Below are 25,490 nucleotides of genomic sequence, written 5' to 3' on the forward strand. Positions count from 1 at the left end.
CCCTTTCTATTCTTTACGACACAGCAGAGTTCCAGTTGGTGTTAAAGCAGCCTGTCAGCGCCAGCTGGTTGTCTACTTTATATTCTGGGTCCCCCAGCGATTCTGGCCACAGCCTACACAGTGGGATGTCTGGTCAGCATCCCCTCACCTTACACTCCAGTAAAAAGGGGGCATGGTCGATAAACACACTTAATACCTTGTTTCCTGGATGTTTAATGCTCTGTTTGTTAGTAAGAAAAGGTCTAGCTGGCTATGAGCCCTGTGTGTGGGCGTATAGCAAGAAAAGTCCCTGACTGTATGGTGCAGGTCCCTCCAGATGCTGACAAACTGCAATCTGGCGACTGTTGGGGTTTCAGCTCTAAGTCCAGGGTGCTGTCCTGATTCCCCACCACGTTTGCTACAGAGACAGATCCTCACCTTTGTCTGCTTCTCCTCATTGATGCAAGTACTTTCCTTTTGCCCCTTCGGGCCTCTTCGGAGATGCCACCCAGTGTTGGTGCCAGGATTTTGGTATCTTGCTTGAACTTCTAACCATTGGCAGGCATCTTCTGGTGCTGTGAAAAAGTGCAAATAACTTTCATGCAGCACTTTCAATTTAGCCAGATAAAGCAACATGTGAGTCCCATTGCTTTCAGTTTTTTCTTGACACCACTAAATGGGGCTGTCTTTGTAGTTGAACAGCTCTTGTGAAGTCTGGTACAATACGTATAGTATTGTTCCCAAAGGATGGATGTCCCTTCTAACGCACTTACTGTAGAATGGTATCCTGGTTAAGGATACTTGCCATGATGGTTCTTGGGGGTCCTCCCGGCAGCAGGTTGGGGCTAATGACCTGTGTGCCCTCTTCAGAAAAAGCTGCGATAGTCTTGCGTTGAGGAGTGCCACTCTGATCCAGGAATCTCTTCGGAACACCCTCTTTGGCCCCTTCAGGAAACCCAAAAGCCTCAGAATGCATCTGCGAGACTGTCCCCTCCGCATCTTCTGCTCAGGTCTCCAATTCTTGTGATCCTGACTAGAGTCTTGTCAACGTGGCTTTCAGCAGTGCCATTTCCTCCTGCATTTCAGACACCTGTTTTGACTGAACTCTCTGCCACCTTACGTAGATTTGTTCCCAGGTTAACGTCCAATGCAATAGCTCTGACTTTTGCCTGCACCACCCAGCTTGATGCCTTGATAGCCTGTTGGTTTCTGTGGGTCCCGCAGTCTCATTGCTATCTGCTGGTGGGTCTCCGTCTGTTCCTGTGAATTGAATACATTTTTGTTTGTTGCACACTTCAAGATGCTCTGTCCTTCCCCTATAACGCGTAATGGGTCAGAGCAAAGTAAGCATCCACAGCGTCTGGTCTTGCTGGGTGGAGTTTTCAGAGTCCTTTCCTTGGCAAGGCTACCGGACCCTCTCTGTCCCTGCCTTCTACTGAGCCACACACCCGGGTCCCCCTCTTTGTGCTGGTGGGATTATCTTCCGCACAGTGCTCCAGCAGTCAGCACTCCTCACACTTCCAATTCACCATACTCACAGCAGGCCTGCAGGGGTCATAGTGTGGGTCTCCCATCACTGTGCCAAAGAAGGAGAACACACGCATATAGGCATATGCAAGTCATTGAACGCTAAGTCCTTTTGTCTCCAGAGCACTGCCAGTGGTTACTGGGCAGGGCCCTGGATCACCCAGTCATTCATGGGGAACCAACTTGCGGGTTGTGACCCACTAGCAAATGGGGCCAAGTGGGCATTCACACGTCCAGCAGCTGAGAATCAAGGGGAGCAGGCGGGGTCCTCTGGCTATGCCTCTCCCCAGGCAGGGCACCTGCATTGTCAAGCTCGAGGATCACATGTCCATATAGGGTCCGCATACGTCTACGGCGTGGCTCATTACCCAGCTGATGCTTTTTATTGCGTCAGCAGAGTGGGGGGCATCACCAGTCTCCTCTCAGCATTTCTTTTCTGCGTGTGGCCTCCAATAGGCCTTTTCTGCTGGCATCCCTAGACTCGCCAACGCCCTTGAGACTCTGTGCAAGACACCTCCTCACAGGCACTTCTGCTGGTCAGATCATGGCTGGCCTCCTGTAGGCCCTTTGTCCTCTCGCAGCTGGGATCCAAACTGGGCTGTGTTGTCGCCCAGCCGCGAGGGTCACCAGATGGCTCGTTCCTGCAGCAGATGCACCTCAACATGCTGTGGCGCCCGCTCGTCAGCCAGTAGGGGGATGAAGGGGCAGAGCAGAATGGCTCCCATTTGCTGCACTTCAGCGGTCCCAGGTGCATAGGGACTCCCTTCTTCGAGCTGTGCCAGGTGGGCTCTCACACTCAGGTTCACTACCTTCCAGTGCCCCAAGGTCTTTATGTGGATCTGGTCTGTACAGTGCTGACAGCAAGGGGGCCCAGGCACCCAAGAGGAGCCCCCTTTGCCACACACACCTGAATCTTTGTTCTCCCCTCCCAGGGGAGGGCCACCGGTACCCCGCTGCTGGTTGACAGCCCGCTACAGCGCAGCCGTATAGTGAATGTCACCTGCGGTCCGAGAGGGAGCAAGTTCTCTCTTCAGTGGCACGTCTCACAGATTGGCTGCCATGCCAAGGTAGAGGCTGCTGTTCTCCACCTGAGCTCGGCCAGAGGGCGTGAACCCTGCCCAGCCCTTCATCACTGTGGCAGTAGTATGTTGTGTTACAGTGAGAGATTGAAAGCTCATTTTAAGAAGATGTCATTATCTTGAGGCCTACACATACCTTTCAAACCCTTCGAAAGGCTGCAGACAATTTGTTGGGTGAGCCTCATTGTATTTCTCACTACAGATGATGAGGAACACTTCAAATGGGAGGGTAGAGGTAGCTAAGTAGTAGGCCACTATCTTGAAACATAGTTGGCTAGCGTATCCAAAGTTTGCTGAGTTTCGTGCATAATGTCATCTTCCAGTATTCTTACACTCAACACCAAACATTGGCAATTAAGCCAGGTTGTTCTGAGAGAGTGGTAGAAATGCAGTGTTCTTCAGGTGCTCATAGTAAGAGACAGATCTAGAGAAGCCATACTCTGCAGACAGTGTAACAGGTTTGAGGGAGTCCCAGGAAGGCCTAATATCTTCAGTCAGTTTAATAGAACGTGGTCCTGTAGAGAGTGAATCTTGAGATTGGAGTGAAGGAGAAAGGGGTCTTTCAGTGGTTCTGGTAACTTTCAAAACCACCTCCCTCCTCTTTGCAGTAATGAGCAAATAACTTCCCTCCTGTGCCCTGATGGTCCCAAAGTGTGTGATTATGTAGCAGAAAGATCCTTTGTGTCTGGTTATGTCACCCTGTCGCTATGAAAGAGTTAAATCAATTCTCTTTGTAGAATAATATAGCTTAATTCATTGCAGGGCATTTTGACAAATGTATGGGGTTTGTTACACAGTTTTATAAGCTACTCTCTGGAAGACCTGTGTCATTATGTACTGTACAATGAATTTCACCAGTATAATTATTTCCGGGATTCTCTAACACTAAATCGTTTGAAGAGTTTTACCTGATTAGATGAATCATTGTTCAACTTTCAGCTGCGTTTCTAGAAACACAGTTGCGCAGCAGCAAGTGTTGAAAGCCTTTAGGTCTTGTCTGAACCTCTCTTGGTTTCATTTTGCTATCTTTAAGATTCATCTTTAGTAACATGGATAGCAAAGTGTTGAAATACGGAAAAGGATGAGAAAAGCGGTTCACAAGAAATTGACAAGAAATTAAACCAAATGACTTGCACTATAACGTTTGTGTTCCTCGACAACATAAAACCGGATACCAGGAGAAGGCATCAGAAGCTCCTTCTGTAAGCTGTTAATCAAGTCACTGTGTGGCTTGCAGAGCAGATATAGAAATACATTCATAGTGCCATGTTACTGGATCCATGAAGGTGCATTCCCAGGCCAGATGTATTTTACCACTTAGTGTAGAGCAGCACTTACTTCTGTAGGACTTGGTAACATTGTGCTCCAGTCTGCAGGCCTGCCTTTAGGTTGGGATTGTTTGCTACTTTCTCAAGCCTCGTTTGCTCAGGCTCTCGGTGCTGCAACAAATAGGAATCTAGCCGCGTGCGTGATGTTACAGTTTTCATCAGTGGACCTGCTTTCCTTTTCTTTCTTGCTTCGGAAACAACCACATGGTGCATTTCTCTGATATTTGTGCATCCGTTAGAACATTTGGTTTGCATTGAGAGAAATTAAAACTCATACTGCAGGGAAATTAGATTTCAGTTTTTTTAAAAAGCTAACTATAAAAATAGGGTCTCTTTCTGAAGTGGAACACTGTTCAAAATAAACTGACACATTTCTTTCCGTTCCTGTGCCATTGTTTTATTTTACAGTCTATGTATTTTGCTCCACAGCTGTAGGTTCTCGGAAAAAGAAGAGGAGAATGGGAACCTACAGCCTGGTTCCAAAAAAGAAGACCAAAGTACTAAAGCAGAGGACTGTGTTAGAAATGTTTAAGACCATTAACCATTCCTCCACGAGTGCCAAGATAAGTGTCGAACCAACTCATGAAAGTGCACAAGTAAGAACTTGTATTTATATTAAGTGTAAGATTAACAAAGAAAATGACATAATTTGCTATGATTGCACAAAATCCCAGTACAACACATAAAGTAAATGAAAAAGGGACAGTGATACATGCATTGCCTGTTATGTTTAAAAAAAAAAAAAAAAAAAAAAAAATGTATTGGTTTTACATAGCAGAAACACAATACAAGCGTTGGTCAGAGATACAACAGGATCACATTTATCTGGTTAATAATTCGTTTAAACAACCAAACCCCCCCATTTACACACTTAACTAGCCATTTATCACTTACAATATTTTTCTGCTGCGTTGCTCATAATGTTGGGCTTGTGCTGGTTATCAGAGAGGCTCCCCATGTGATTGCTATGGGACATCTACTGTTTATGATCGCACCCCAGTGGGGACTTAAGGTGTACATTCTTGCGCTCGTTAACAGTAGGCAGTGGGAGTACCTGGTGTGCCCAGTGTTTTTACTAATGCTCCTATGTCGGTGTACTCACAAGGGTTGACCCCTTTTTAGGGGTGTGGGGTACGCACTTCATCGCGGTGTTCTTGTCTTAGTCATAACCTTTGCTGTTGCGACTGGTTAGGCTCCTGGTAAGTGCGGTTTAAGTGGTATAAGGACCCCTTCATGGAGGTTTGTCGTTTTTTGCTTCGAGTTTGGATACCAGTGTTTCCCAGGTGTCGCACCCCGTGTGTGTCTGGCCTTCTCGTGTCAGTTTTATGAGCACCTGGTGTTCTGTGCGGGCCCACCTCAATGTGAGGGTGTGCCAGGATTTCTGGTCCGGGGCGTTGGGTGCTTTCCAGTGCATTGCTATCAGCCTTTTATACATCACGTAGGCTAGGTCTACATATTTGTGTAGATGTCTATGTTTTTTTGCCCTTGTCCTCACTCCCAATAAACAAGATCTGGGGTCCGCTTCCAGCTCTAGTCCCGTCCAGTCTGATAGCACCTTCACCACCCTGTTCCATTCTATTTGCACCCGGGGGCATTTCCAAACCATGTGATAAAAGTGGGCAGCTGATTCCGTGCATCTAGGGCATGTAGGTGCTGTCGGGGAACATGCGGTTCAGTCTGGCCGGTGACAGATACGTTTGGTGTATAAAGTTGAACTTGGGTATAGCGGAATCTGGGGTTCCTTGATATTCCCCGGGCGTGAGTCAGTACTTTCGGCCAGTCTTCTTGGGGTATCGGGACGGGGAGAACAGTGTTCCACCTCTCCCTGGCTCTTTCTAAGTAGGGTTTTGGAGATTTGCTAAGTATTTTGTATAGCCTAGAGATTGCTTTTGTTTGGGCGTCGTCCTGTAGTATGTGGTGTACTGTGGGGGACGTCTCTGGTTCTAGGGCTCCTGTTCCCCAAGTTTTTTTAATTACGTGGCATATAGTGTGATACGATAAAAATTGACCAGGGCTCACATCCGCAAGGGCTTGGTTGGCCTCAAATGGCATTAGTTTGCCATCTTCAAAACAATGCCCACCAGCCGTATTCCCGCCTCTGACCACACTCGAGACGAGTGCAACGTTAGTATCTGCTGGTCAAGGAGATACTCCAGTGGGACATACAGGGTGTATGGGACTACCCCGTGCCCCTTCTGGACATACCTCACCCAGCATGCATGTGCCACAGCCAGTAATGGTTTGGTGGCTTCACTTTTGGGGTATTTATTTGCCAGACATGTTAACAGATGAGCTCCTTTTATCTGATTCTGCATCCATACAGACTCGGCAGCCGTTGGTCTGTGGAACCACAGCTGCAGCCACTGTACTTGCGCCGCTGCATAGTAGAGCTCGAAGTTGGGGGCCCCCAGTCCGCCCAAGTCCACCGGTAGCTGCAGTGTGGATAGTGCCACCCGTGCTCTGCTACCCCCCATATGAGCTGCAGCAGCGTTGTGTTTAGATTACTAAAAAAGCTGCGTGGAAGGATGATTGGCAATGCCGCAAAGTAATATAGTAACCTAGGCAAAATCAGCATGTTTGCGATCGCTACCCTGACCGGTGGGGAAAGCGGTAGTTTGTTCCAGAAGCGTAAAGATCACTTTATGGAGGCTAGTGCTCTCCCCAGGTTATGTGAACCCCCAAATACTTAAATGTTTCAAAACACCATTTCAGGCGCCCGTGTGGTGCCACCTTCTGCCTTACTAGTGGCCATCTAGACAGTGGGAACACACACGATTTGTCCCAGTTTACTGCTAGGCCAGATATCCTACCGAACTCCACTAGGAGTGTCATTATAGAGGGTAACAACTCCATGCTCTTCCGAGTATATATAAGAGCATCATCTGCATATAGCGAGATTGCGTGGTATGTTCCGTTCTTGATTATTCCCAATTTATCTGCCATGGAGCGCACTTTGGCTGCTAGTGGCTACATTGCGATCGCAAACAATAGTGGGGCGAGAGGGCAGCCCTGTCTCGTGCCTCTTGATACGGGAAAACTGTCAGAGATCACTACACCTGTTTTCACTCTGGCTTGCAGATTGGAGTATAGGGTACGGACCCAGCGCACATAGTTAGGACCTATTCCCATCTGTCTTATTGTAGTCAAGAGGAAATCCCACTCCAGCATATCGAACGCCTTTTCGATATCTAATGACATCACCATTTCATCACATGCTTCAGGGGGGGTATCCCCTATTACACTCAAGAGTCTTCGGATATTTAAAAAAGTGTTTCTCTTCGGGATGAAGCCGTTCTGGTCTTCATGGATTAGGGTATGAATGATGGGAGCGAGTCTATTGGCCAGTATTTTACCCAATATCTTACAGTCTAAATTCAGAAGTGAGAGTGGTCTATAGGATTTGACATCCGTGGGGTTGCGGCCCGGTTTGGGGAGTACCACTATCATGGCCTCCGTCTGGGAAGGGGGCAGCAATTCAGTGGTCCAGGCTTCCTCGAACACCTTCAGTAGTTGGGGTTTCAGCCGGGCGAGAATGTGGAGTAATACTCTATTTGGAGGCCATCTATTCCAGGCGATTTATTCCTGGGCATCTGTGATAGAGCTAGGTCTATTTCCCCCGCTGTGAGGGGGGCTTCTAGTGTGTCCCTGTCTACTTGAGATAATTGTGGTAAGGGGAAGCCCCCTAGGAAAGACTCAAATTGTGTAGCCGTGCACGAAATGCACTTGGTGTATAAATTCTTGTAGTAGTCTCTGAATTTTTCATTTATCTCTACCTGTGTGGTGGCCGTGGTGTGAGCATCAACCCGGATGGCGCCGATGGGAGAATGCTGTCTGTCCTCTCGCAGTAACCAAGCCAGCATTTTACCCGACCTGTCGCCCTCCGTTTGCAAGCGCATTAAAGTGATAGTTGTAGTCGTGACACCGAAGTCTAATGTCTGTTTTGTTATATTTTATGCGGGTTGCTTTTAATGTTGTGTAGGGGGTTTCCCCCTGTGCGGTTGAAATTTCCGCTGATCTTGGATCCTTTTCAGTTTTATTAATTTCAGTGTGAAGTGTGCACCTTACTCCCCAGCTTGTATTGATGCACTGCCCTCTGATCACTGCTTTATGTGCGTCCTATTCCACGGCGCGTGAGTTTGCAGTTAGATCATTTGTTTTCCAATACTGTCGTAATGTGGTGTTTAATGTGTCCACAAATGCCGGGTCCTGAAGCCCATCTACTTGTAAACGCTAGGTTGGGATCTCCCGTTGGCTCCTGCCCCAGCCTAGTGATATTCTCAGCGGTGAGTGGTCTGAAAGTGTCTTCGCTAGGTATTCCGTTCCAGTTACCAAGGCGGCTATGTCCTGGGTGCCCCACACCATATCTATTCTAGTATGTGTTCTATGGGGGGCTGAGTAGAATGAGTATTCCCTTTGGAGGGGGTGTCTTGTGCGCCATATGCCGTAAAGCCTCAGGTCGCACGCCCAATTTTGCAGTGGGGTTATGATGTTTCTCCTTGCTACTGCGCTCGCTTGAGCGCTGATCTGTCCAAAGTGGTGTCTGGAATACTGTTGAAATCCCCGCCCCAAACTGCCGTAGCTGATGGGTTTGTTAGTAATGCCGGTGTGAGGGTACCCAAGAATCCCGCTGTGCCACCATTTGGGGTGTATATACCTACTATTGAAAGTTGTCTACCATCTAGCTGGCCCTCCATCACCACAAATCTACCTCCTGAGTCTACTCTATATGCTGTTTGGTGAAATGGGACTCTACCTGCAATCCATATCAATACTCCCCGTGCGAACGCGGAGTATGTTGTGCCTACCAGTTGTCCGCCCCACTTCGCGCGAAGCTCCTGCAAGTCTGGTTCCAGTAAGTGTGTCTCTTGGAGGATAGCAATGTGTGTTCCCAGTCGCTTCAGGTGTGCGTGAATGCAAGCTCTTTTATTTCTTGTGCCCATACCCCTCACATTCCATGTCATTATGTTGTATTGATTACTGTTGTGGTTAGTTTGTGGTGTCATGAGAAAGCGTGGGGTGGGTCTGTTTGTATGCCTCAATCTTGCTCGTTGGTCTTCCGATGAGTTGCCCCTCTGATAGTGCCATTGGGTATATTTGCCTATCCCAGCAGTGCTTGCATATTTGTGATAGATCTATAGTGTGTGTTTCTATTAATTTACTACTATCCTCCCCCCTCCCCCCCCAACTAATCCCCTCACACTCTTATCTACTAATGTAAAACTACTTAACTCGTGTATATATATATATATAGAAAAACCTGTATCCTGCTGGATAACCATGGTGGTGTTATCATGACTGTCTAATTTGGCTCATTTGTGGAGCTCACATCAGACCGTAGACTGTGTCTGCTAATACTGGTGGCCGCCTCCGGAGTGTGTGTCACCCCCTGGTCCCCCCACGCCCCACCACCACCCAGCCCCGCCAGGCAAGGATGAATTTATGCAAAAGATACACATTTTTAAAAAGGATGTTGCTTCTCCTGGGATCCACATCGCTCCTGGGACCTCCGGAACGTCCGGCCACATCTCCCCAGAGTAACAGAACAAAAATGGTGTTATTGGGTGTGGTCAGAGATCATCCGCCGCTCTGGGGGTGACCCTCGGCCCTTTTGAGTCATCTATTATAGTAGAAACAGCTGGTCGTGTCCGAGTTGATCTCAGGTAGTTCCCTGATTACTTCAAAGTTGTTTCGTGTCAGCAGGGGGGTTTCTTTCAGGACTTTTGCTCTTTCTTCCACTACCTGTTGGGCAGACGGCTGGACCCTAGTGCGCCTTTTGGATCGTTTCCTTGATGCCGAGATCAACCAGTCTTCTCCCCCCGCTTCGTCGGTCATGCGCGCAAGGCCTTTGGCGTGTAACCATGTCCAGGCGTCCTCCGGGGAGTTAAATATGTGGGTGCGATCAACTGCTATCACTCTCAGCTTGGCAGGAAAGAGTAATGCGTATTTAATGTTGATGTCACGCAGGGGTTGTTTGACCTTGATATGAGTTGTGTTTTCTTTGCACCTCTTGGGTGAAATCTGGATTATGAGTTGCGTTTTCTTTGCACCTCTTGGTGAAATCTGGATATGCATTGATGATTGCTTCCTGTAATTGAATGGGCCTTTGTTGCGGAACTGTTGTAGAATTGCATCTCGGTCCTGGAAGTTTAAGAATCTGGCGATCAATGGTCTGGGTGGTTGACCAGGGAGCGGGGGCCTGTCCGGGATTCTGTGCACCCTTTCCACAGTGAATAACTTGGATGGGGCCCCACCTAGCACCTCTTTGATTAACCATTGTTCTAGGGATATTTCCATGCTTTGTTGTTGCATATTTTCGGGAAACCCCAGGAAGCCAATATTATTCCAGCGCGATCTACTCTCAGCTTCTTCCGCTCGTTTCCATAGCGCCTTCAATTCCGCATCCATGCGTTGGATCTGTTTTTGGTTGTCGTGGGAGATCACTCGGTCAGCCCCTCCTCCACTGTTTTGACTCTTTCCGATAGCTTGCGGTGATCCACGCGAAGTAGGTTCAGGTCTTGCGATTCCGCGTCTATTCTACTTTCCAAGGAGGTTTTAGTGTCCATTATCACTTGTAGTACCCTCTCCAATTGCGCGGATTGTGACGCAAGTGTGCTCTCCAGCGTTTGTAGAGTCTGATTTGGCTGTTGGTCGGTGGCCGCTGGGCCTTGCGTGGTTCTGTCTTGATTCTTGGCTGATTCTTTCAGCCTGCCCACCATTGTGTTCGTTCGGTGGGGGGTGTTGCGGGTCACAATAAGGCACTCCTCGGTGTTGAATTGTGGCAGGCTCCCCCCCCCCCCTTTTGTCCCTCTTCGCTGGCTCAGTTTATGGTCCCTTGTCGCCAGGTCTCATGCCAGGGGGCAGGCTTTAGTTGGACCTAGTTTGCGAGCATGATAATTATAGCCTTTCCCCTGCTAGCTTTCGAGGCGCTGGGGGGGCCGCCTGGTCTCAGTTGCCCCCGATGCAGGGGGGAAGAGTCTGGTCCATACTGGCTGGAAGCTAGTTGTGCCAGCCTTTGTTCCTTCAGTGTCTTGGTCTGTTCCCACTGGTCCCCCCCACACTAGCGCACGTCCAGGGCGGGTCCGGCGCCAGGTGGGGCACCACACCGGTGGGGTGCGGGGGGAGGGGAGAGGGGAGACGCGGGCCCGGCCTCTCTGTCTCACCTGTGGTTGGTAGGCCACCACAAATTTTCCAAGCCCCCTCTTGTCGTCGCACCCCGCTATGTAGGGCAGTCCGTCAGCCCGGAGGGGAGCGGGTCTTTAGGCGTCTGCGCCCGCCTCAGACAGGCGATTCTGCCTATTCAGAAATAGCACCTCCCGGGTGCCGTGGGGGTCGACAGGGGGCCCGTCCCCACCCGCTCCAACCGAGGCACCCCGGCACCCGCAGCGGCCGCGTCCTCCCTGGCTCCAGGCGGGGAGGAAATCACCCCCTGAGTCCAGGGCGACACTTACTTTTGTTTTTTTGTATTTTTTTTTAATTTGTTTTCCGGGCTTTAAACAGATGTGGGGATCCCCGCGGCGTCCCCTCGGGCGCTGTCTGTAGTCTTATCGGCCCCAAGATGGTGCTCCCATCCCCGATGCAGAGGGAGGGGGCGGGTCGCAACTCTCTCACCAGCGGCAGCTCCAGGCGGGAGGCACTCCCCGGCTCCGGAGCGCCGCGTTCTCCTGTGTTGCACGGGCACAGGAGGTCCTGCGGCAGCTCTCCGGGCCGCGTGCCGAACACTCGCGTCGCGTAGCCCTGGGCAGCGCTTTCCGCCTACACAGTCCCAAAATGGCGGGCGCTCCGGCTCCCAGTCCGGAAGGAGAGCTCGGGCTGGAAGCTCCACCACCACACCCCCCCCCCCCCGCGCCCCCGTCACCCCTGGGGCGTCCTGCAGGATGTTTGTAGCGGATCCGGGATGGAGCGCACGCACTAGCCGTCCATCCCGGTCGCCATCTTGGCTCCTCACCCCGCATTGCCTGTTATGTTATTTCATTTTTCTCCTGAATCCATTTGCTTTACATGTTTCTTCACTACAAAGTTACTTGTAGCACACATCAAAAAAGATCAGAATTTCACAAATATTCAGAACCATAGGGTGAATTTTAATCAGGTGTTTAAAAAAACAGATAGGCTAAAGCTGTTGTTTTGGTTGGTGGAAAAGTGTTCAGTAGTGCAGAGGTCAGTACTGAAGAAATATTGCAGCCACCCCCTTGCCACAATTGACTTCTTTCTGGAAGCGAGCAGAAGACTTCATAATTGAAGCGGACAATCTTAATAGGCAAGAGGATGATGGTATTTAAGGTGTATGGAAATAAAACAAGTCCTGAAATCTATGTTTGATGTATCTGTGATGCAAAAATAAAATACAGTCTAGACTAGAGAGCCATTGACGAAATGGAACATAGGTCTAAAAACGAGCCGATGATAACTTAGCCCACAGCTTTTAGCATTACCTGAAATTTCTGTAGAATTTTTTAAACAGAAAATCGCTTACCAAATTCAACAGAGGTTGCTACCACCTTGAAATGATTGCAAATAGCATCTCAAGGTTACTGTACTAACAGTGTTTAGACACCACAACCCTATTTGTGAGGGCCATCTGTGATAATATGGATTCTTAGCATTCAGTTTGAACCAATGGCCATTCAACTACTACTGTGACTTATACATGGTTGAAACTGAGTATGGCCGAATCTGAGTCATCACGGTGGCTGGCCAACTGTGTCATGGAAATGAATACAGGAACAGAATCCAAAAGAGTGAAAGATATTGGCCACAGGCCCAGGAGCAAATCTCTTCAGAACAGACAGTGACTTCACAAGAAAGAGGATAGAATAGTGTGTTGGGATCAGTTTTGTAGAAAAGACTGAGACCGTTTTAGTTCAGTACCTGTTACAATTATAGCAGCTGGAAAGTCCAGGAGGAAACGTTGTTTGTCCGTGTCGAATAGCATTGACAGAACCACAGCATTAAAACTATCATTCTCCACCACTGCCCAGAAATCATCTAAAATGATCAAGAGGATAGTCACAATTCTGTGATTTAGAAAGAACCCAGCTTGATGAGAATCAAGCACCCCTATTTTGCAGCAGAAAGACATAGTCTGACTTAGAATGAAGTTTGGAACAAGAATAGAGCAGCAAAATGGATCAGTAAAAAGCTTTGTCAAATTAACATCAAGTTTCTTTCTTCAAAATAAGCGACTATGCCCTATACTAATGAATAATTAAGAAGTAGCTGTCCCCCAACCAGTTGCCCTAATTCTTTAGGGTTGTTCTTACGGAATGCATCCAGTGGAGCACCAGGTCTTAAACTAGCTAGAGCAAGTTCCAATGAGCAATTAGAGAAAAGATCAAAAGAAGGTAGCAAAGTATTGGCCAGTGGGAAGAGGTATAAAGAGTAATCTTATTGCGTATGAAAGACCCATGATAAAATGCTTAGGATTTTATAATCAAAATATTTGCAAATGTTACCACATAAAATCTAGGGGGGAATAAAAGACTGATAAAAGAGTTAGAAGATCAACAATTTCCTAGATGGTTTGTAAAAAGTGAATTCGAAGCAGTGGATTTTTTTTCAGTAGAAAAATTCCATGTTGCGTGGCAGCCACAACAAAGACTTCTATAATCGAGAAGAACCATTTAGTCAATTAATCAAGATTAGGTAACTACTGATGGTGCCATACTCACTGAACCTGATTAACTTTGGTATTTTCCCCATGCCACAGTAAAGTTGTACTGTAGTGCAGGTATACTGCATGTGGGATTATGGCTGAGGGAGAGCAAGAATGAAGGGTGCACCTTTAGAAAGCCACTATTTAAAAAAACACCCTGTAGCTCTGGGGAAAAAGATTAAAGAGTGTCACTAAACTAAAACTAAATACATTTTTCGAGAAAACAATTCCTTGTTCTTATTAGGGACGTCAACCCTACTAATGTTGACTTTTAATAAAGTGAACTACAAGAAGTACAATTAATTCATATAATGTGCAGAACAGTTGAATAATGTACAAAAAATTGGTGGCTCAAATAGCTCATAAGGTATGTCTCTGAAAGTGAAATCTGTAGAAAAGTGCACCCTTTTTCTCTCTCTCTCTCTCTTTTTTTTTCTTTTTTTTTTTTTTCTTTCCCTGAACTATACCATTGCTTCCACAATTGGGACACAGATATGCCCCTTGTAAAGGTTCCAATGGTACCACGGACTCTGTGGACAGGAAAGGTCCCTAAGGGCTGCAGCATGAATTATGCCACCCTAAGGGGCCCCTCGCCAACCACATGCACACTGCCACTGCAGCTTGTGTGTGCTGGTGGGGAGAAAAATGTAAAATCGACATGGCATCCCTCTGTGGGTGGCATGCCCACAAACCACTGCCTCTGGTATAGGTAAGTCACCCCTCTAGCTGGCCTTACAACCCTAAGGTACGGGGCACTGCACCACAGGTGAGGGCATAGCTGCATGAGCAATATGCCCCTACAGTGTCTAAGTCAATTCTTGGACATTGTAAGTACAGTCTGGTCATATTAAGTACATGGGCTGGTAGTTTGTCATTATGAACTCCACAGCTCCATGATGGCTTCACTGAAGACTGGGAAGTTTAGTATCAAACTTCTCAGCTCAATAAAACCACACTGTGCCAGTGTTGGATTTATTGAAAAATGCACACAGAGGACATCTTAGAGATGCACCCTGTATTTTACCCAACCCTTCTGTATAAGGCTGACCGGTCTGCCAACCTGCCACTAACAGACAAGTCCCACTTTTGGCGGCAGCTCTGGCGGGAAAATTAGGAAAAACAAGGAGAGTGACCACTGCAGCTTTGACCACTCCTAGGGTGTTCAGAGCTGAAGTGACCCCCTCTTGACAGAATCCTCCGTCTTGCTTTGGAGGAGAGTAGCCAATAGGGATAGGTATATGCCCCTCATCCCCAAAGGGAGTGGGCAGAGAAATTGTGTAGCCACCCTCAGGGCCAGTAGCCATTGACTACATCCCTCTGACCCTTATAATGGCCATAAATCTAGTATTTAGGTGCACCCCTGAAACGTGCTCATCAGGTTCCTGGCGACCTGAAGAAGAAGGACTGAAGAGCCGTCACCAGGAGTGGACACTCCAGACGATAACTCACTTGGCCCCAGCCCTACCGGACTGTCAGCATCTTCAAGAGTGCTGCTACAGGCAGCGCATCCTGCAGGACCAGCGACCTCTACAACCCCCAGAGGACTGCCTGCCCACCAGATGACCACCAGCTCGAGGACAGCAGCCCTGTCCACAAGAAACATCCAAGAACTACTCCAAGCCCTGCCCCTCTCTGTGCCTGACGCCCATGGCCCGAATCCAGGTGGCCCACTGTCCCAGAGAGTGTCCCCAGGTGATTACGATCTTGAGTCCACCCTGTGTTGACCCCGCCTTGCCAACACGACGATGCCTGCAGCCTAAATCCAGAGGACCCCCTGACCGCGACTGGATTCGACAGATTCTCGATGCCTAAATATACTCCTGCATCCGCAGCCCCCTGACCTTGGGGAATCCGACTGATGGTACAGCAGCGTCCAGTGGGCACCTCTCCTATTTGTCTAGCCTTTTGGTTTTCCGCAGCCAGATCCCTGGCCCCAGCCTGCAGCATCTTTAGGACCCCGGGGTTCTCCCTTTGAAAAGCATTGGGTGCCTGACTCTGTGTTTGCACCCTGCACCTGGTTGCCCCTGTGCCGCTGAGGGTGTGTGTTTGGTGATGACCTGTGGACCCTGTAACCCCTAGTGCTCATCTCAGCCCCCCAGGGCTGTGCCCTAAAGTCGCAGATACTTGCTTGCAACCTGTTTCTTTCAGAGTGCCCCCAGTCTCCATAGGATTCCATTAAAATCCCAATACCAGTTTTGACCTCTGCACCAGGCCTGCCCTGTGTTGCTGTTGGTGTGCTTTTTGGGTCAACTTGAACCTTTACTTGTGAACATCCTAACCCCCGAAGACTGGGATTGTAAGTAGAGTACTTACCTGTAAGCTGTGCTAACACTTTTCCTCCCCTAGGACTGCATTGCTTTCTATGAGAAATTGAACTGTCTACTTTTGAAATTGATAAGTAATATTTACTTGTGAACTGCTTTATCTGAAAAACCTAAAAAAAAAACGTGCATTTGATATATAAGCTTGATACAAACTCAAAACTGTACTTACCTGCAACATAAATCCTTTTGGTTCTAGCAAGAAAGTAACAAAGTATATTTGTGCTATATAAAAAGAAAGTTGGCCTGGAGTTAGTGATTGTGTGTATCTCATTTCTTTACTGTGTGTGCACATTAAATGATTTGAACTACTCTCCGATAAGCCTAATTGCGCAACTACACTTCCACAAAAGAGAGCATTAGGATTATCTTGCTTTATCCTTTGTTAAGCCTCTGGGGATCCACTGGATTCTGTGCACACTATACCTCATTTCAGTATAATATATACAGAGCCAGTTTCCTACAAAAGGACCATCAATCCTTACCTCATGCATGTTTAAGAAATCTACAAATGATTTATGGGGCAGGTGTCATCAAGGACCTCTAGCAAATATGTGAAATTGCCTATGATCAATAATTAGCTTTTGGGAGCAAAGATGGCACCATCAGCTCCATGAAACTGCCCCATGGTAGGGTAGAGAGACGCTAAACAGCAGTATAAAAGACAAACGTGGAGAAGGGCTAAACAGAGTTGGTATTGGTAAAAGCGTGTCATGTGGACACACCTGAGCAGGAAGTACAATGGCCTTTCACAATGAGCAGATTGCGCCTACTTAAGTGCATCTCTATCAATGTGCTTTAGATAATAAAAACCTGCAGCAAGAATGTTAAAGCCAAAGATAGAAAATAGACAGAAAGTCAAATGATGTCTAAGTCTTCACTCTACGATTGTGAAATCCAGTAGTGTGTTAAAATATAGCACACGCATTGGGAAAACCTACTTTGATCTGTGACATTAGGTGAGCAAAAGGATCACAACAGCCCTTGAGGTGTGTGGATGAAGACCATACTTTATTCAAGGTAAATAGTACATTACAGAACAACCATTTAAAAAAGATTTTGCAATGCTGAAATTATCAACTTGTGGTGAACACATGAACTTTTTGGAGTGAAGATCATTTCACTTGTTGCATATGAAATTCCATTACTGCATCATACCCTACCTGTAGAAATTGTTTGTCCTTTGGTCTTGTGTCCAAAGTGCGTTCAAATTTATGTAAACAATGCTAAGTATGTATTTTTAGGCAGCCAATTTAGTCCAAGCTATCAATGATGCAAGTTGTGATACCTTTAGAATCCCCTCAAATGGGGAAAGAAATTGGTGTTTAAGTTTCATATTGCCAAAGTGTCCTTTCAACAGACTTTTTTCCTACTTAATCCCGTCCCTCTGATATACCTCTGTAAAATAATTGTTGTCCAGAGATTTTCGTTTCTCGTTTGTGTTCTTGGATAGACATTGCTGATCCGGGCCTAATTTTTCTGGACAACATTTTTAAAAGTGGCAGATTTGTTGCAGTGATGTAATATTTCAGGAACGATGAGACATATATACTTCATTTTGGTGTCAAAACATTTTTTGGGATCAAGTAGTAAATAAATCTTCAGAGTAACCCTTCAGCCATTTTCCTAAATGGTAGCTATAAGAGAGAAAGAAGAGATAAACAGAAATAAAACAAATCATTTTTAATCCTTTTATGATTACACCAAACAATGTTAATGATCTGAATATGACAAAAAATGTTTAGCACTACTGTTTTAGACACATTTTCATAGTTCACTTTATTTGTTTCGGCATTCACTCATGGTACATTTGCAGAATGTTGAACATTTGAGAAGAGCATATTGACAGGGACATCTTTTTGTAGCACAGGTTTTGCAAGTACATGTAAGTTCTGTGGGTAAAGGCTTTAGAATTTGTGTAGGTTTTAGCACCCCATCAATATCTTCCCAACCAAATTCACAAAGATTTTTCTCGTGATCCAAAACATTTACATATTTTCTGATCAAGTAGGACACTCTTTAAATATGTCCACGCACAGAATGTGACATCGGTGGAAGTTCACTTAGCAGGACTGATCTCTTGAACTCGCTGTACCGAATATGATCAAATGTGTGACAGTAAGAACTCGTTTTCCACACATGCACAAGGTATTTTTCTACGTCTTTACAGTCACATTCTTCTTCTGTCTCAGAAAATACTTTTAGAAACTTCACAGGTTCAGCAGTTAAAGCTCCAAGCTTTGTTCCAGTTTTGCTCATAGTGTCATCACCTGTAAGAATATGTGACTTGATAGGAACCCTGGACATCCCTGGGTCAAGTTTCTTATGAAGCATGATTAAGTGTCTTTCCTTGCCTGTTCCATAACGTAATCATAACTCTGACAACCCTTGACTTATGACCATCGCAGTAAATCTAAGTAGCACAATAATAATATCTGTGTCATTTGCAATACAGTGACTCGATTGGAACCCTTTCAAACAGCCCACTCAGCATGTGGCACAATTCGAAGGTTAGCTTACTCCAATTTGCTGTTAAGTTCTTGAACAATGTGTCCCACACTTTTTGAATATATCTCTGCAGGCACCAACTCCTCATTGACAATCACTCCAATTTCAGTAATTGAAAATTAAGTGTTCACTGAAGAGTCAGCAATGTTTTGGCGAGTTAACATCTCCAAGATCATCTTGTTCGATGTTGATGACCATAATTTATAAAGTTGCACAGGTATAGTTATTGAATTTTTGATGCAGGCAAGGTCAATTGTTCCACTTGTAGGCATTCGTCTGACTCTCTCACATTCTTTGACAGATAGTTTAGGATAACTGTCATAGACAATGAGCAGTTCTTGCAAGATGCACTCTGACTTTGATATCTTTAGAACAGCCTAAACGACCTCTCTAAAAGATTTACATGGATGAAATCTTTACCATTCGCAATTGTGACATACAGTCCACAACAATAGCAGTTTTTATTGAGGAAACCTTTTTGAATTGAAATTCTTTAGTTCTTTTCGAGCTCTTGTACTAATTTGTGCTTCACTGGTTTGATTGCAGCATCTTACTCAAATGCATTTGAAAGAAGCTCATGCGACAGGATGTCCTTGATAAATTCACCTCTTTCTTTTGTTCCAGTTTTATATCTGGAGCCATAGCATTGAACCGTCACTCTGTCTTTCACCCCAAAATGTATTTGGATTAACTTTCTATAGAGATATGTTTGTTCCATCTCTAGCTTCTTCACTCTTTCCAGACACCGGGACCCATATCTCAAGAATTTTATGCAATCAAATTTGTAAAACAGTAATCAGTGATTCCACAGTCTTTGCCTGGAGCTCCCATTCACCTTCCCGATCAGCACGTACCAAGTTTTTCACTTGGGTGATCATGCGTAAAACATCCCCCCCCCCCCCCCCCCCTCAAAAAAAAAACCCCACTGATTTTTCTTCATGTTCTTCGACAAACTCTACGAAGTTGGTTTTCTGATTTTGAACTGAGTGTATTGAACATTTCCTGACTTTACATTGTGTTTTGAATGAAGTGCAGCCTGTGTCTTATTCACTTCTGAGATAAGATGTGGTAAGATTTGCCATTTTTGTTCCAGAATGCATTCCAATGCAATGTTTCTATAGCCTCAGATATGATGATCATACCTTGTAACAATCGAACATAATGAGTTCCGCATGGTTTGCGGAGCTGGAGGGCATCACAAACCTTGTCAATAAGTCCAGAATCTAAATCTTGCAGGATGTTTCTGAAAATGGTTTCTGTTGATTTTACTGCATCCTGTGATCTTATATTGGCAGCAGGAACTTCAGGAAACAAATAAGCTGGGAACATCATAAGTGGTTCATTCTTTTTGTTAGACTGACTACAGTGATTTCTGTCATTGTGCATTCTCTCCAGAACAATCTTAATTTTATTATTATGGATCAATACAGTTTAATCAATGTTGACCATTGTTTCTCTGAGTGAACCGTAGCCAGCACTCGAGTGGCTTTACACTTTAATTTGCTTCTTCAAAGAGGGCAAACTTAACTGAAGGCTGATTGACAATTAATGTTGCTGCTGGGAGCTCATTGTACATTCATATTTTCGAACTTATTCATGCATGCAGTTTCGGTGACCATACAAATCTGCTGCAAATACATTCACCTCACTGTTTAGATCAGACCTCGGCTGAAAACTTCATCTTGGAAGAAACTGGCTGCAGATAAAACGTGTTTGCCCTTTGAGACTGACATACTCTGTATTTTGTTCTTTTGCCAATCCCTTTTGACCCTTGTTCTGGCTAAACCACAGAAAACACACTGAAGATCCTCTGCTTTCTGATCAGTTGTTGGAGGTGAAAAAGGGGTCGTCGATCATCTAAGTGGATGGGCATTTGGTTTGGTGGTCTTCGTTTTCTCAGAGGACTCTGATTCTTGTTGTGATTCACTGGTTACTGCTATTTTTTCACTCATTTTTTCAGTGCTTTTTTTCCTTTGTATATGCCGTGTAGCACTTGTTACAATGATAAAATATTTGGTCCTCTTCACCCATCAGTTTCCATCTTTTGTGAACTTTGTCTTGCTGTATTTTTGTAGCATCTTGAACTCTCTTCTGTCCAGCTGCAGTTGATGTTAGGTTTTCTTTTGGGTTAGTATGGCATATGACATATTTTTCGTTATTGAAGTGTCCTCAGATTTTGTAGTTAGCAACACTTTGTCTGGATGTAAAGATCTTCTGCCACCACCTGCTTTGCTCAGGTTTACAAATTTGAATCAACCGAAAACCTGAAACAAAAACAGTAGTAAAATAAATTACCCATATGACGGCTAAAATACATCACTTACAGAGCCACCATTTTGGAAGGGTTTCTCTCAGGAGTTATTTTCTGTCTCTGCAGGACTGCTTGACCCCCGTAACCAATGTTTAGACAGCAAAATGAAGTATACAGGTATCATTGTTCTTGAAATGCTACATCACATCTGATATTTTTAAAAATGTCGTTAAAAGCTAAATTGCTTCTCTAATGATATAAAAACGCATATCAAAAATGAAAATCTCTGGACAACAATTTTTTTTATGGAGGTATGTCAAGGGGCCAGGACTAACTCTGCGATTCATTTAGTCACTGTGGAAAATATTGCAGGTGTGATAAGAGATAGCAGTTTTAAAACCGGACATACCTAATCCACCCTTCTCATAGTATTCGGTGGACTTTATTGAACTCCAAGGAGATTAATCCCCACACACTCCTGTCCCCCGTTTAAGCACAATTGAGTAGTCTGCTCCAAAAATAACAGTTTGAGGCATGAGTGTCTGTAGGTGCATAGGCTGTCCATACACATACCATCTAGTGTTGGGTCCAGATGTGTGCAAGTTGTTTTCCTTCAAAGAAGTTCTTCGAGCCACAAAGCAGCGTGACTCCTTCTCTGGGTGGTAATGCACATGGTCATTGGCTCCATTGTTAGACTGATATATATTCTTTTGTTTTCCACCTCTGGATTCGGACATTTACTTCTATGCTCTGGGACACTGCCATCACGTTTCTGTTTTTGTTCACATCGATTCCTCCCCCCTTCGTCTGTATAGCTCTTGGATCACGTTCTCCTTACTCTTCATCTTGGGTGTAAGCTATCATAGGGTGTTCATTGTCTTTTTCTCTGTTAATGTGGTCCAAACAACAAGCGGTCAAGGTTCTTTGGATCCTGAAGCCGGTCAAAGACTGACGATGCTAAAGATACTGAAGACACAGAAAAGATGTGGTGAGTGTTCCTAGAGCCACCCGGGGGTTAACGAACTCCAAGGGTTGTCTCTGGCTGCAGGGTTCAATCTCTCATTGTGCAACTGGTCTACCAGTTACAGCAAGTTCAGACTGTGCTTACAGGTAAGTAATTCTTCTCTTTCTGGGGACTAGGGCCATATTTGATGTTGGTTATCGGTCTCACAGGCTTGGTGACACTTCGAGAAGCTTAGGACTTGGTCATCCAGCAGACACTTTGGCACTCAGTGGCAGGCAGGTGTTCCTCAGCAGCTGGTCTCGGAAGAACTGTGTAGGGTTCCTTATCTTTTGGTGGTCTTGGAGCTTAACAGAAGTCTAGCCAACTAGTCCTTAGAGTCACTTCTTCCGTCCTGGCATAAGAGAAGCTCTTTTCCATGTATGACCATAGCAAGCACAGTCGTCTTTGCGGGTCCCTTGTGTGCAGCAGGTGCAGTCCAGTCTTTAACCCCTTAGCTGCCAGGCCTCTTCCCCTCAGGTGCCAAGCCTCTTTTTGGCTGTTTGGGGCAGTTCGTGCTTATGCCCTCATAACATTTTGTCCACATAAACTACCCACACCCTAGGGATTTTAGAGGTACCCAGACTGTGTGGGTTCCCCTGAAGGAGACCAAGAAATTTGCCAAAATACAGCGAAAATGTTGTTTAAAAAAAAAAAAGGGAAAAAAAGGGCTGCAGAAGAAGGCTTTGTTTTTTTCCCCTGAAAATGGCATCAACAAAAAGGGTTTGTGGTGCTCCAATCACCATCTTCCCAGCTTTCAGGAGCAGGCAGACTTGAATCCGAAAACCCAATTTTTCTACACAATTTTGGCATTTTACTGGGACATACCCCATTTTTCCTATTTTTTGTGCTTTCAGCCTCCTTCCAGTTAGTGCCAGAAATGGGTGTGAAACCAATGCTGGATCCCAGAAAGCTAAACATTTCTGAAAAGTAGACAAACTTCTGAATTCAGCAAGAGGTAATTTGTGTAGATCCTACAAGGGTTTCCTACAGAAAATAACAACTGAAATAAAAAAATATTGCAATTGAGGTGAAAAAACAGCCATTATTCTCCACGTTTTACTGTAACTTTTTCCTACGATGTCAGATTTTTGAAAGCAATATACCGTTACGTCTGCTGGACTCTTATGGTTGTGGGGATATTTAGGGCTTGTAGGTTCATCAAGAACCCTAGGTACCCAGCGCCAATAAATGAGCTGCACCTTTCCATAGGTTTTCATTCTATACTGGGCATACAGCAATTAATTTGCTGAAATATAAAGACTGAAAAATAGGTATCAAGAAAACCTTTGTATTTCCAAAACGGTCACAAGATAAGGTGTTGAGAAGGAGTGGTTATTTGCACATCTCTGAATTCCGGGGTGCCCACACTAGCATGTGAATTACAGGCCATTTCTCAAATAGACGTCTTTTTTACACACTGTCTTACATTTGGAAAGAAAAAATGTAGAGAAAGACAAGGGGCAAAAACACTTGTTCTACTATTCTGTGTTCCCCCAAGTCTTCCGATAAAAATGATACCTCACTTGCGTGGATAGGCCTAATACTCGTGACAGGAAACGCAACATGGACACATAACATTTTTACATTGAAATCTGATGTCTTTTTTGCAAATTGCCTAGCTGTAGATTTTGGCCTCTAGCTCAGCCGGCACCTAGGGAAACCTACCAAACCTGCACATTTTTGAAAACTAGACACCTAGGAGAATCTGAGATGGGGTGACTTGTGCGGCTCTCACCAGGTTCTGTTACCCAGAATCCTTTGCAAACCTCAAAATTTGGCCAACAAAAACACTTTTTCCTCACATTTTGGTGAAAGAAAGTTCTGGAATCTGAGAGGAGCCACAAATTTCCTTCCACCGAGTGTTCCCCCAAGTCTCCAGAATAAAAAATGGTACCTCACTTTTGTGGGTAGGCCTAGCGCCCATTACAGGAAGTGCTCCAAAACACAACCTGGACCCATCACATTTTCCCAAAGAAAACAGGGCTGTTTTTTGCAAAGTATCTAGCTGTGGATTTTGGCCTCTAGCTCAGCTGGCACCTAGGGAAACCTACCAAACCTGCGCCTTTTTGAAAACTAGACACCTAGGGGAATCCAAGATGGGATGACATGTGGGGCTCTCACCAGGTTCCGTTACCCAGAAACCTTTGCAAACCTCTAAATGTGCCCAAAAAAACACTTTTTTCTGAGTTCTGAGAGGAGCCACAAATTTACTTCCATCCAGCGTTCCCCCACGTCTCCCTATAAAAATGATACCTCACTGGTGTGGGTGGCCCAGATGCCTGTAACATAAAAATGCCAATAACCTGTAGAGATTGACGGGTTAGCACAGTGAGTTGATAAGCACATATTTTTCTTTTATACATCTTTTAGGCTGACTCTGCTTTGGAGACCCACATAAGTGTGGTATCATTTACTTGGAAGGCTGAGGGGAACGCTGGGTGGTAGGAAATTTGTGATGGAGCGGTGATACTACAAAGCAAAGTGAAGAAAATATGCTTTTTTTTAAGCAACTGTTGAAGTTTGCAGAGGAGTCTGAGTAAGATAATGTTGGGAGATCTAGGCAAGTCACACCTCCCTGGACTCCCTTGGGTGTCTGTTTTTAAAACAAGTCCGGGTTTGGTAGGTTTCCCTGGATGAAGGCCGCATCTGGGACCAAAAACATAGGTGTACCCCCACCCCCAATCACAGGTAGTTTTGCAATAGATCATTTTGATGTGTCCACGTACCTATGTGATGTTCCAAACACTAAAATTGTGAGAAGAAACACACTTATGTTATGTTAAAAAAGACCCCTCTCCCACCAACTAAGTTGGTGGCATGCCTCATCATCTGGGTCCCACCCAAGACTCCCAGCTTGTCACGGGTGTACTGCGACGCCTGATTACAGCAGAGCAGGTTTTGTTATTTTTACCACACATACTGGTTGGATTTGGCACGAGGGTGAGTAATGGTTCAGTAGATCAAATTTTATTAACAAGAGATTTCAAAAAATGAAATGCACTGTTAATAACTGAAAGGCCAAAAACCGGAACCAATGACTCACAGCTCGTGAGCTGTAAAGCCACGACAAGTCACTAACCACTTTATAGTCCATTCACGCACCTTTCATACATGACATGCACAAGACCATTCACACTGCCAGCCCGGGGCCCACCACATTACAACACTCGCATCGACAGACAGCGCCACTCAAGGGCCCATCACTAACACACGTCCTCATGCCTGATACAGCAATCACACCAGCTGATGGGATTGTTTGGCTGGCAGTGTGTTGCAGTAGTCAACAGCAAGTCAATATTTACACCCCGCCAGCCAAGCACCACCCTATACAAACCGCCAGCCAAGCGCCACCCCTCGCACACGTAAGCCAAGCACCACCCCACACACCTCCAGATAAGCACCCCCCTCACACACACCGCCAGCCGAGTGCCAGTCATTGCACACCGCCATCACTTTTTTTGTTTTTGATTTTAAACAACAAAGAAACCACTATTTATAAATAAGTACAAAACTACAAACACAAAAGCTGTAACTAAATACATGACAGGAATGTCAATTGTGAAACTGAACTTACGCTCACAGTATTTCCCAATAATTCTTCTGTGTGTGTGGTAGCTCCTGAAACAGCCACCCATACACAACCAAGGCTTTGAAGGGCAATCAGGGCAATACATCCTATTCTCCTTCCTGATACCTTTTTGAGCACAGACTCTACATGTCTTAGCAGGAAAGTTTTTTTTTTGTGGCCGTGGGAGGAATGTACTTGGCAAAGTCTTTCAATCTAGCTACATCCTCCACCACTGCTTCTCTAGGACCTCTTGCCTGTTCCAGCACAACAAGGC

The 25,490-nt window shown here is 45.5% G+C and overlaps 1 protein-coding gene across 15 annotated transcripts in view; it reads left to right on the forward strand.

Moving 5' to 3' along the window:
* The window catches only part of EHMT1 (euchromatic histone lysine methyltransferase 1), an 800,236-nt gene that overhangs the window by 248,942 nt on the left and 525,804 nt on the right, over positions 1-25,490 (forward strand). For all 15 annotated transcript variants that reach the window (XM_069241478.1, XM_069241487.1, XM_069241485.1 and 12 more), the window contains one exon: positions 4,343-4,509. In XM_069241478.1, the coding sequence (XP_069097579.1) occupies positions 4,343-4,509 (167 nt within the window). The remainder of the gene's footprint in view (positions 1-4,342; positions 4,510-25,490) is intronic.

Source organism: Pleurodeles waltl, chromosome 6 (assembly GCF_031143425.1).
Source record: "Pleurodeles waltl isolate 20211129_DDA chromosome 6, aPleWal1.hap1.20221129, whole genome shotgun sequence".
Classification (NCBI taxonomy): Eukaryota; Metazoa; Chordata; class Amphibia; order Caudata; family Salamandridae; genus Pleurodeles; species Pleurodeles waltl.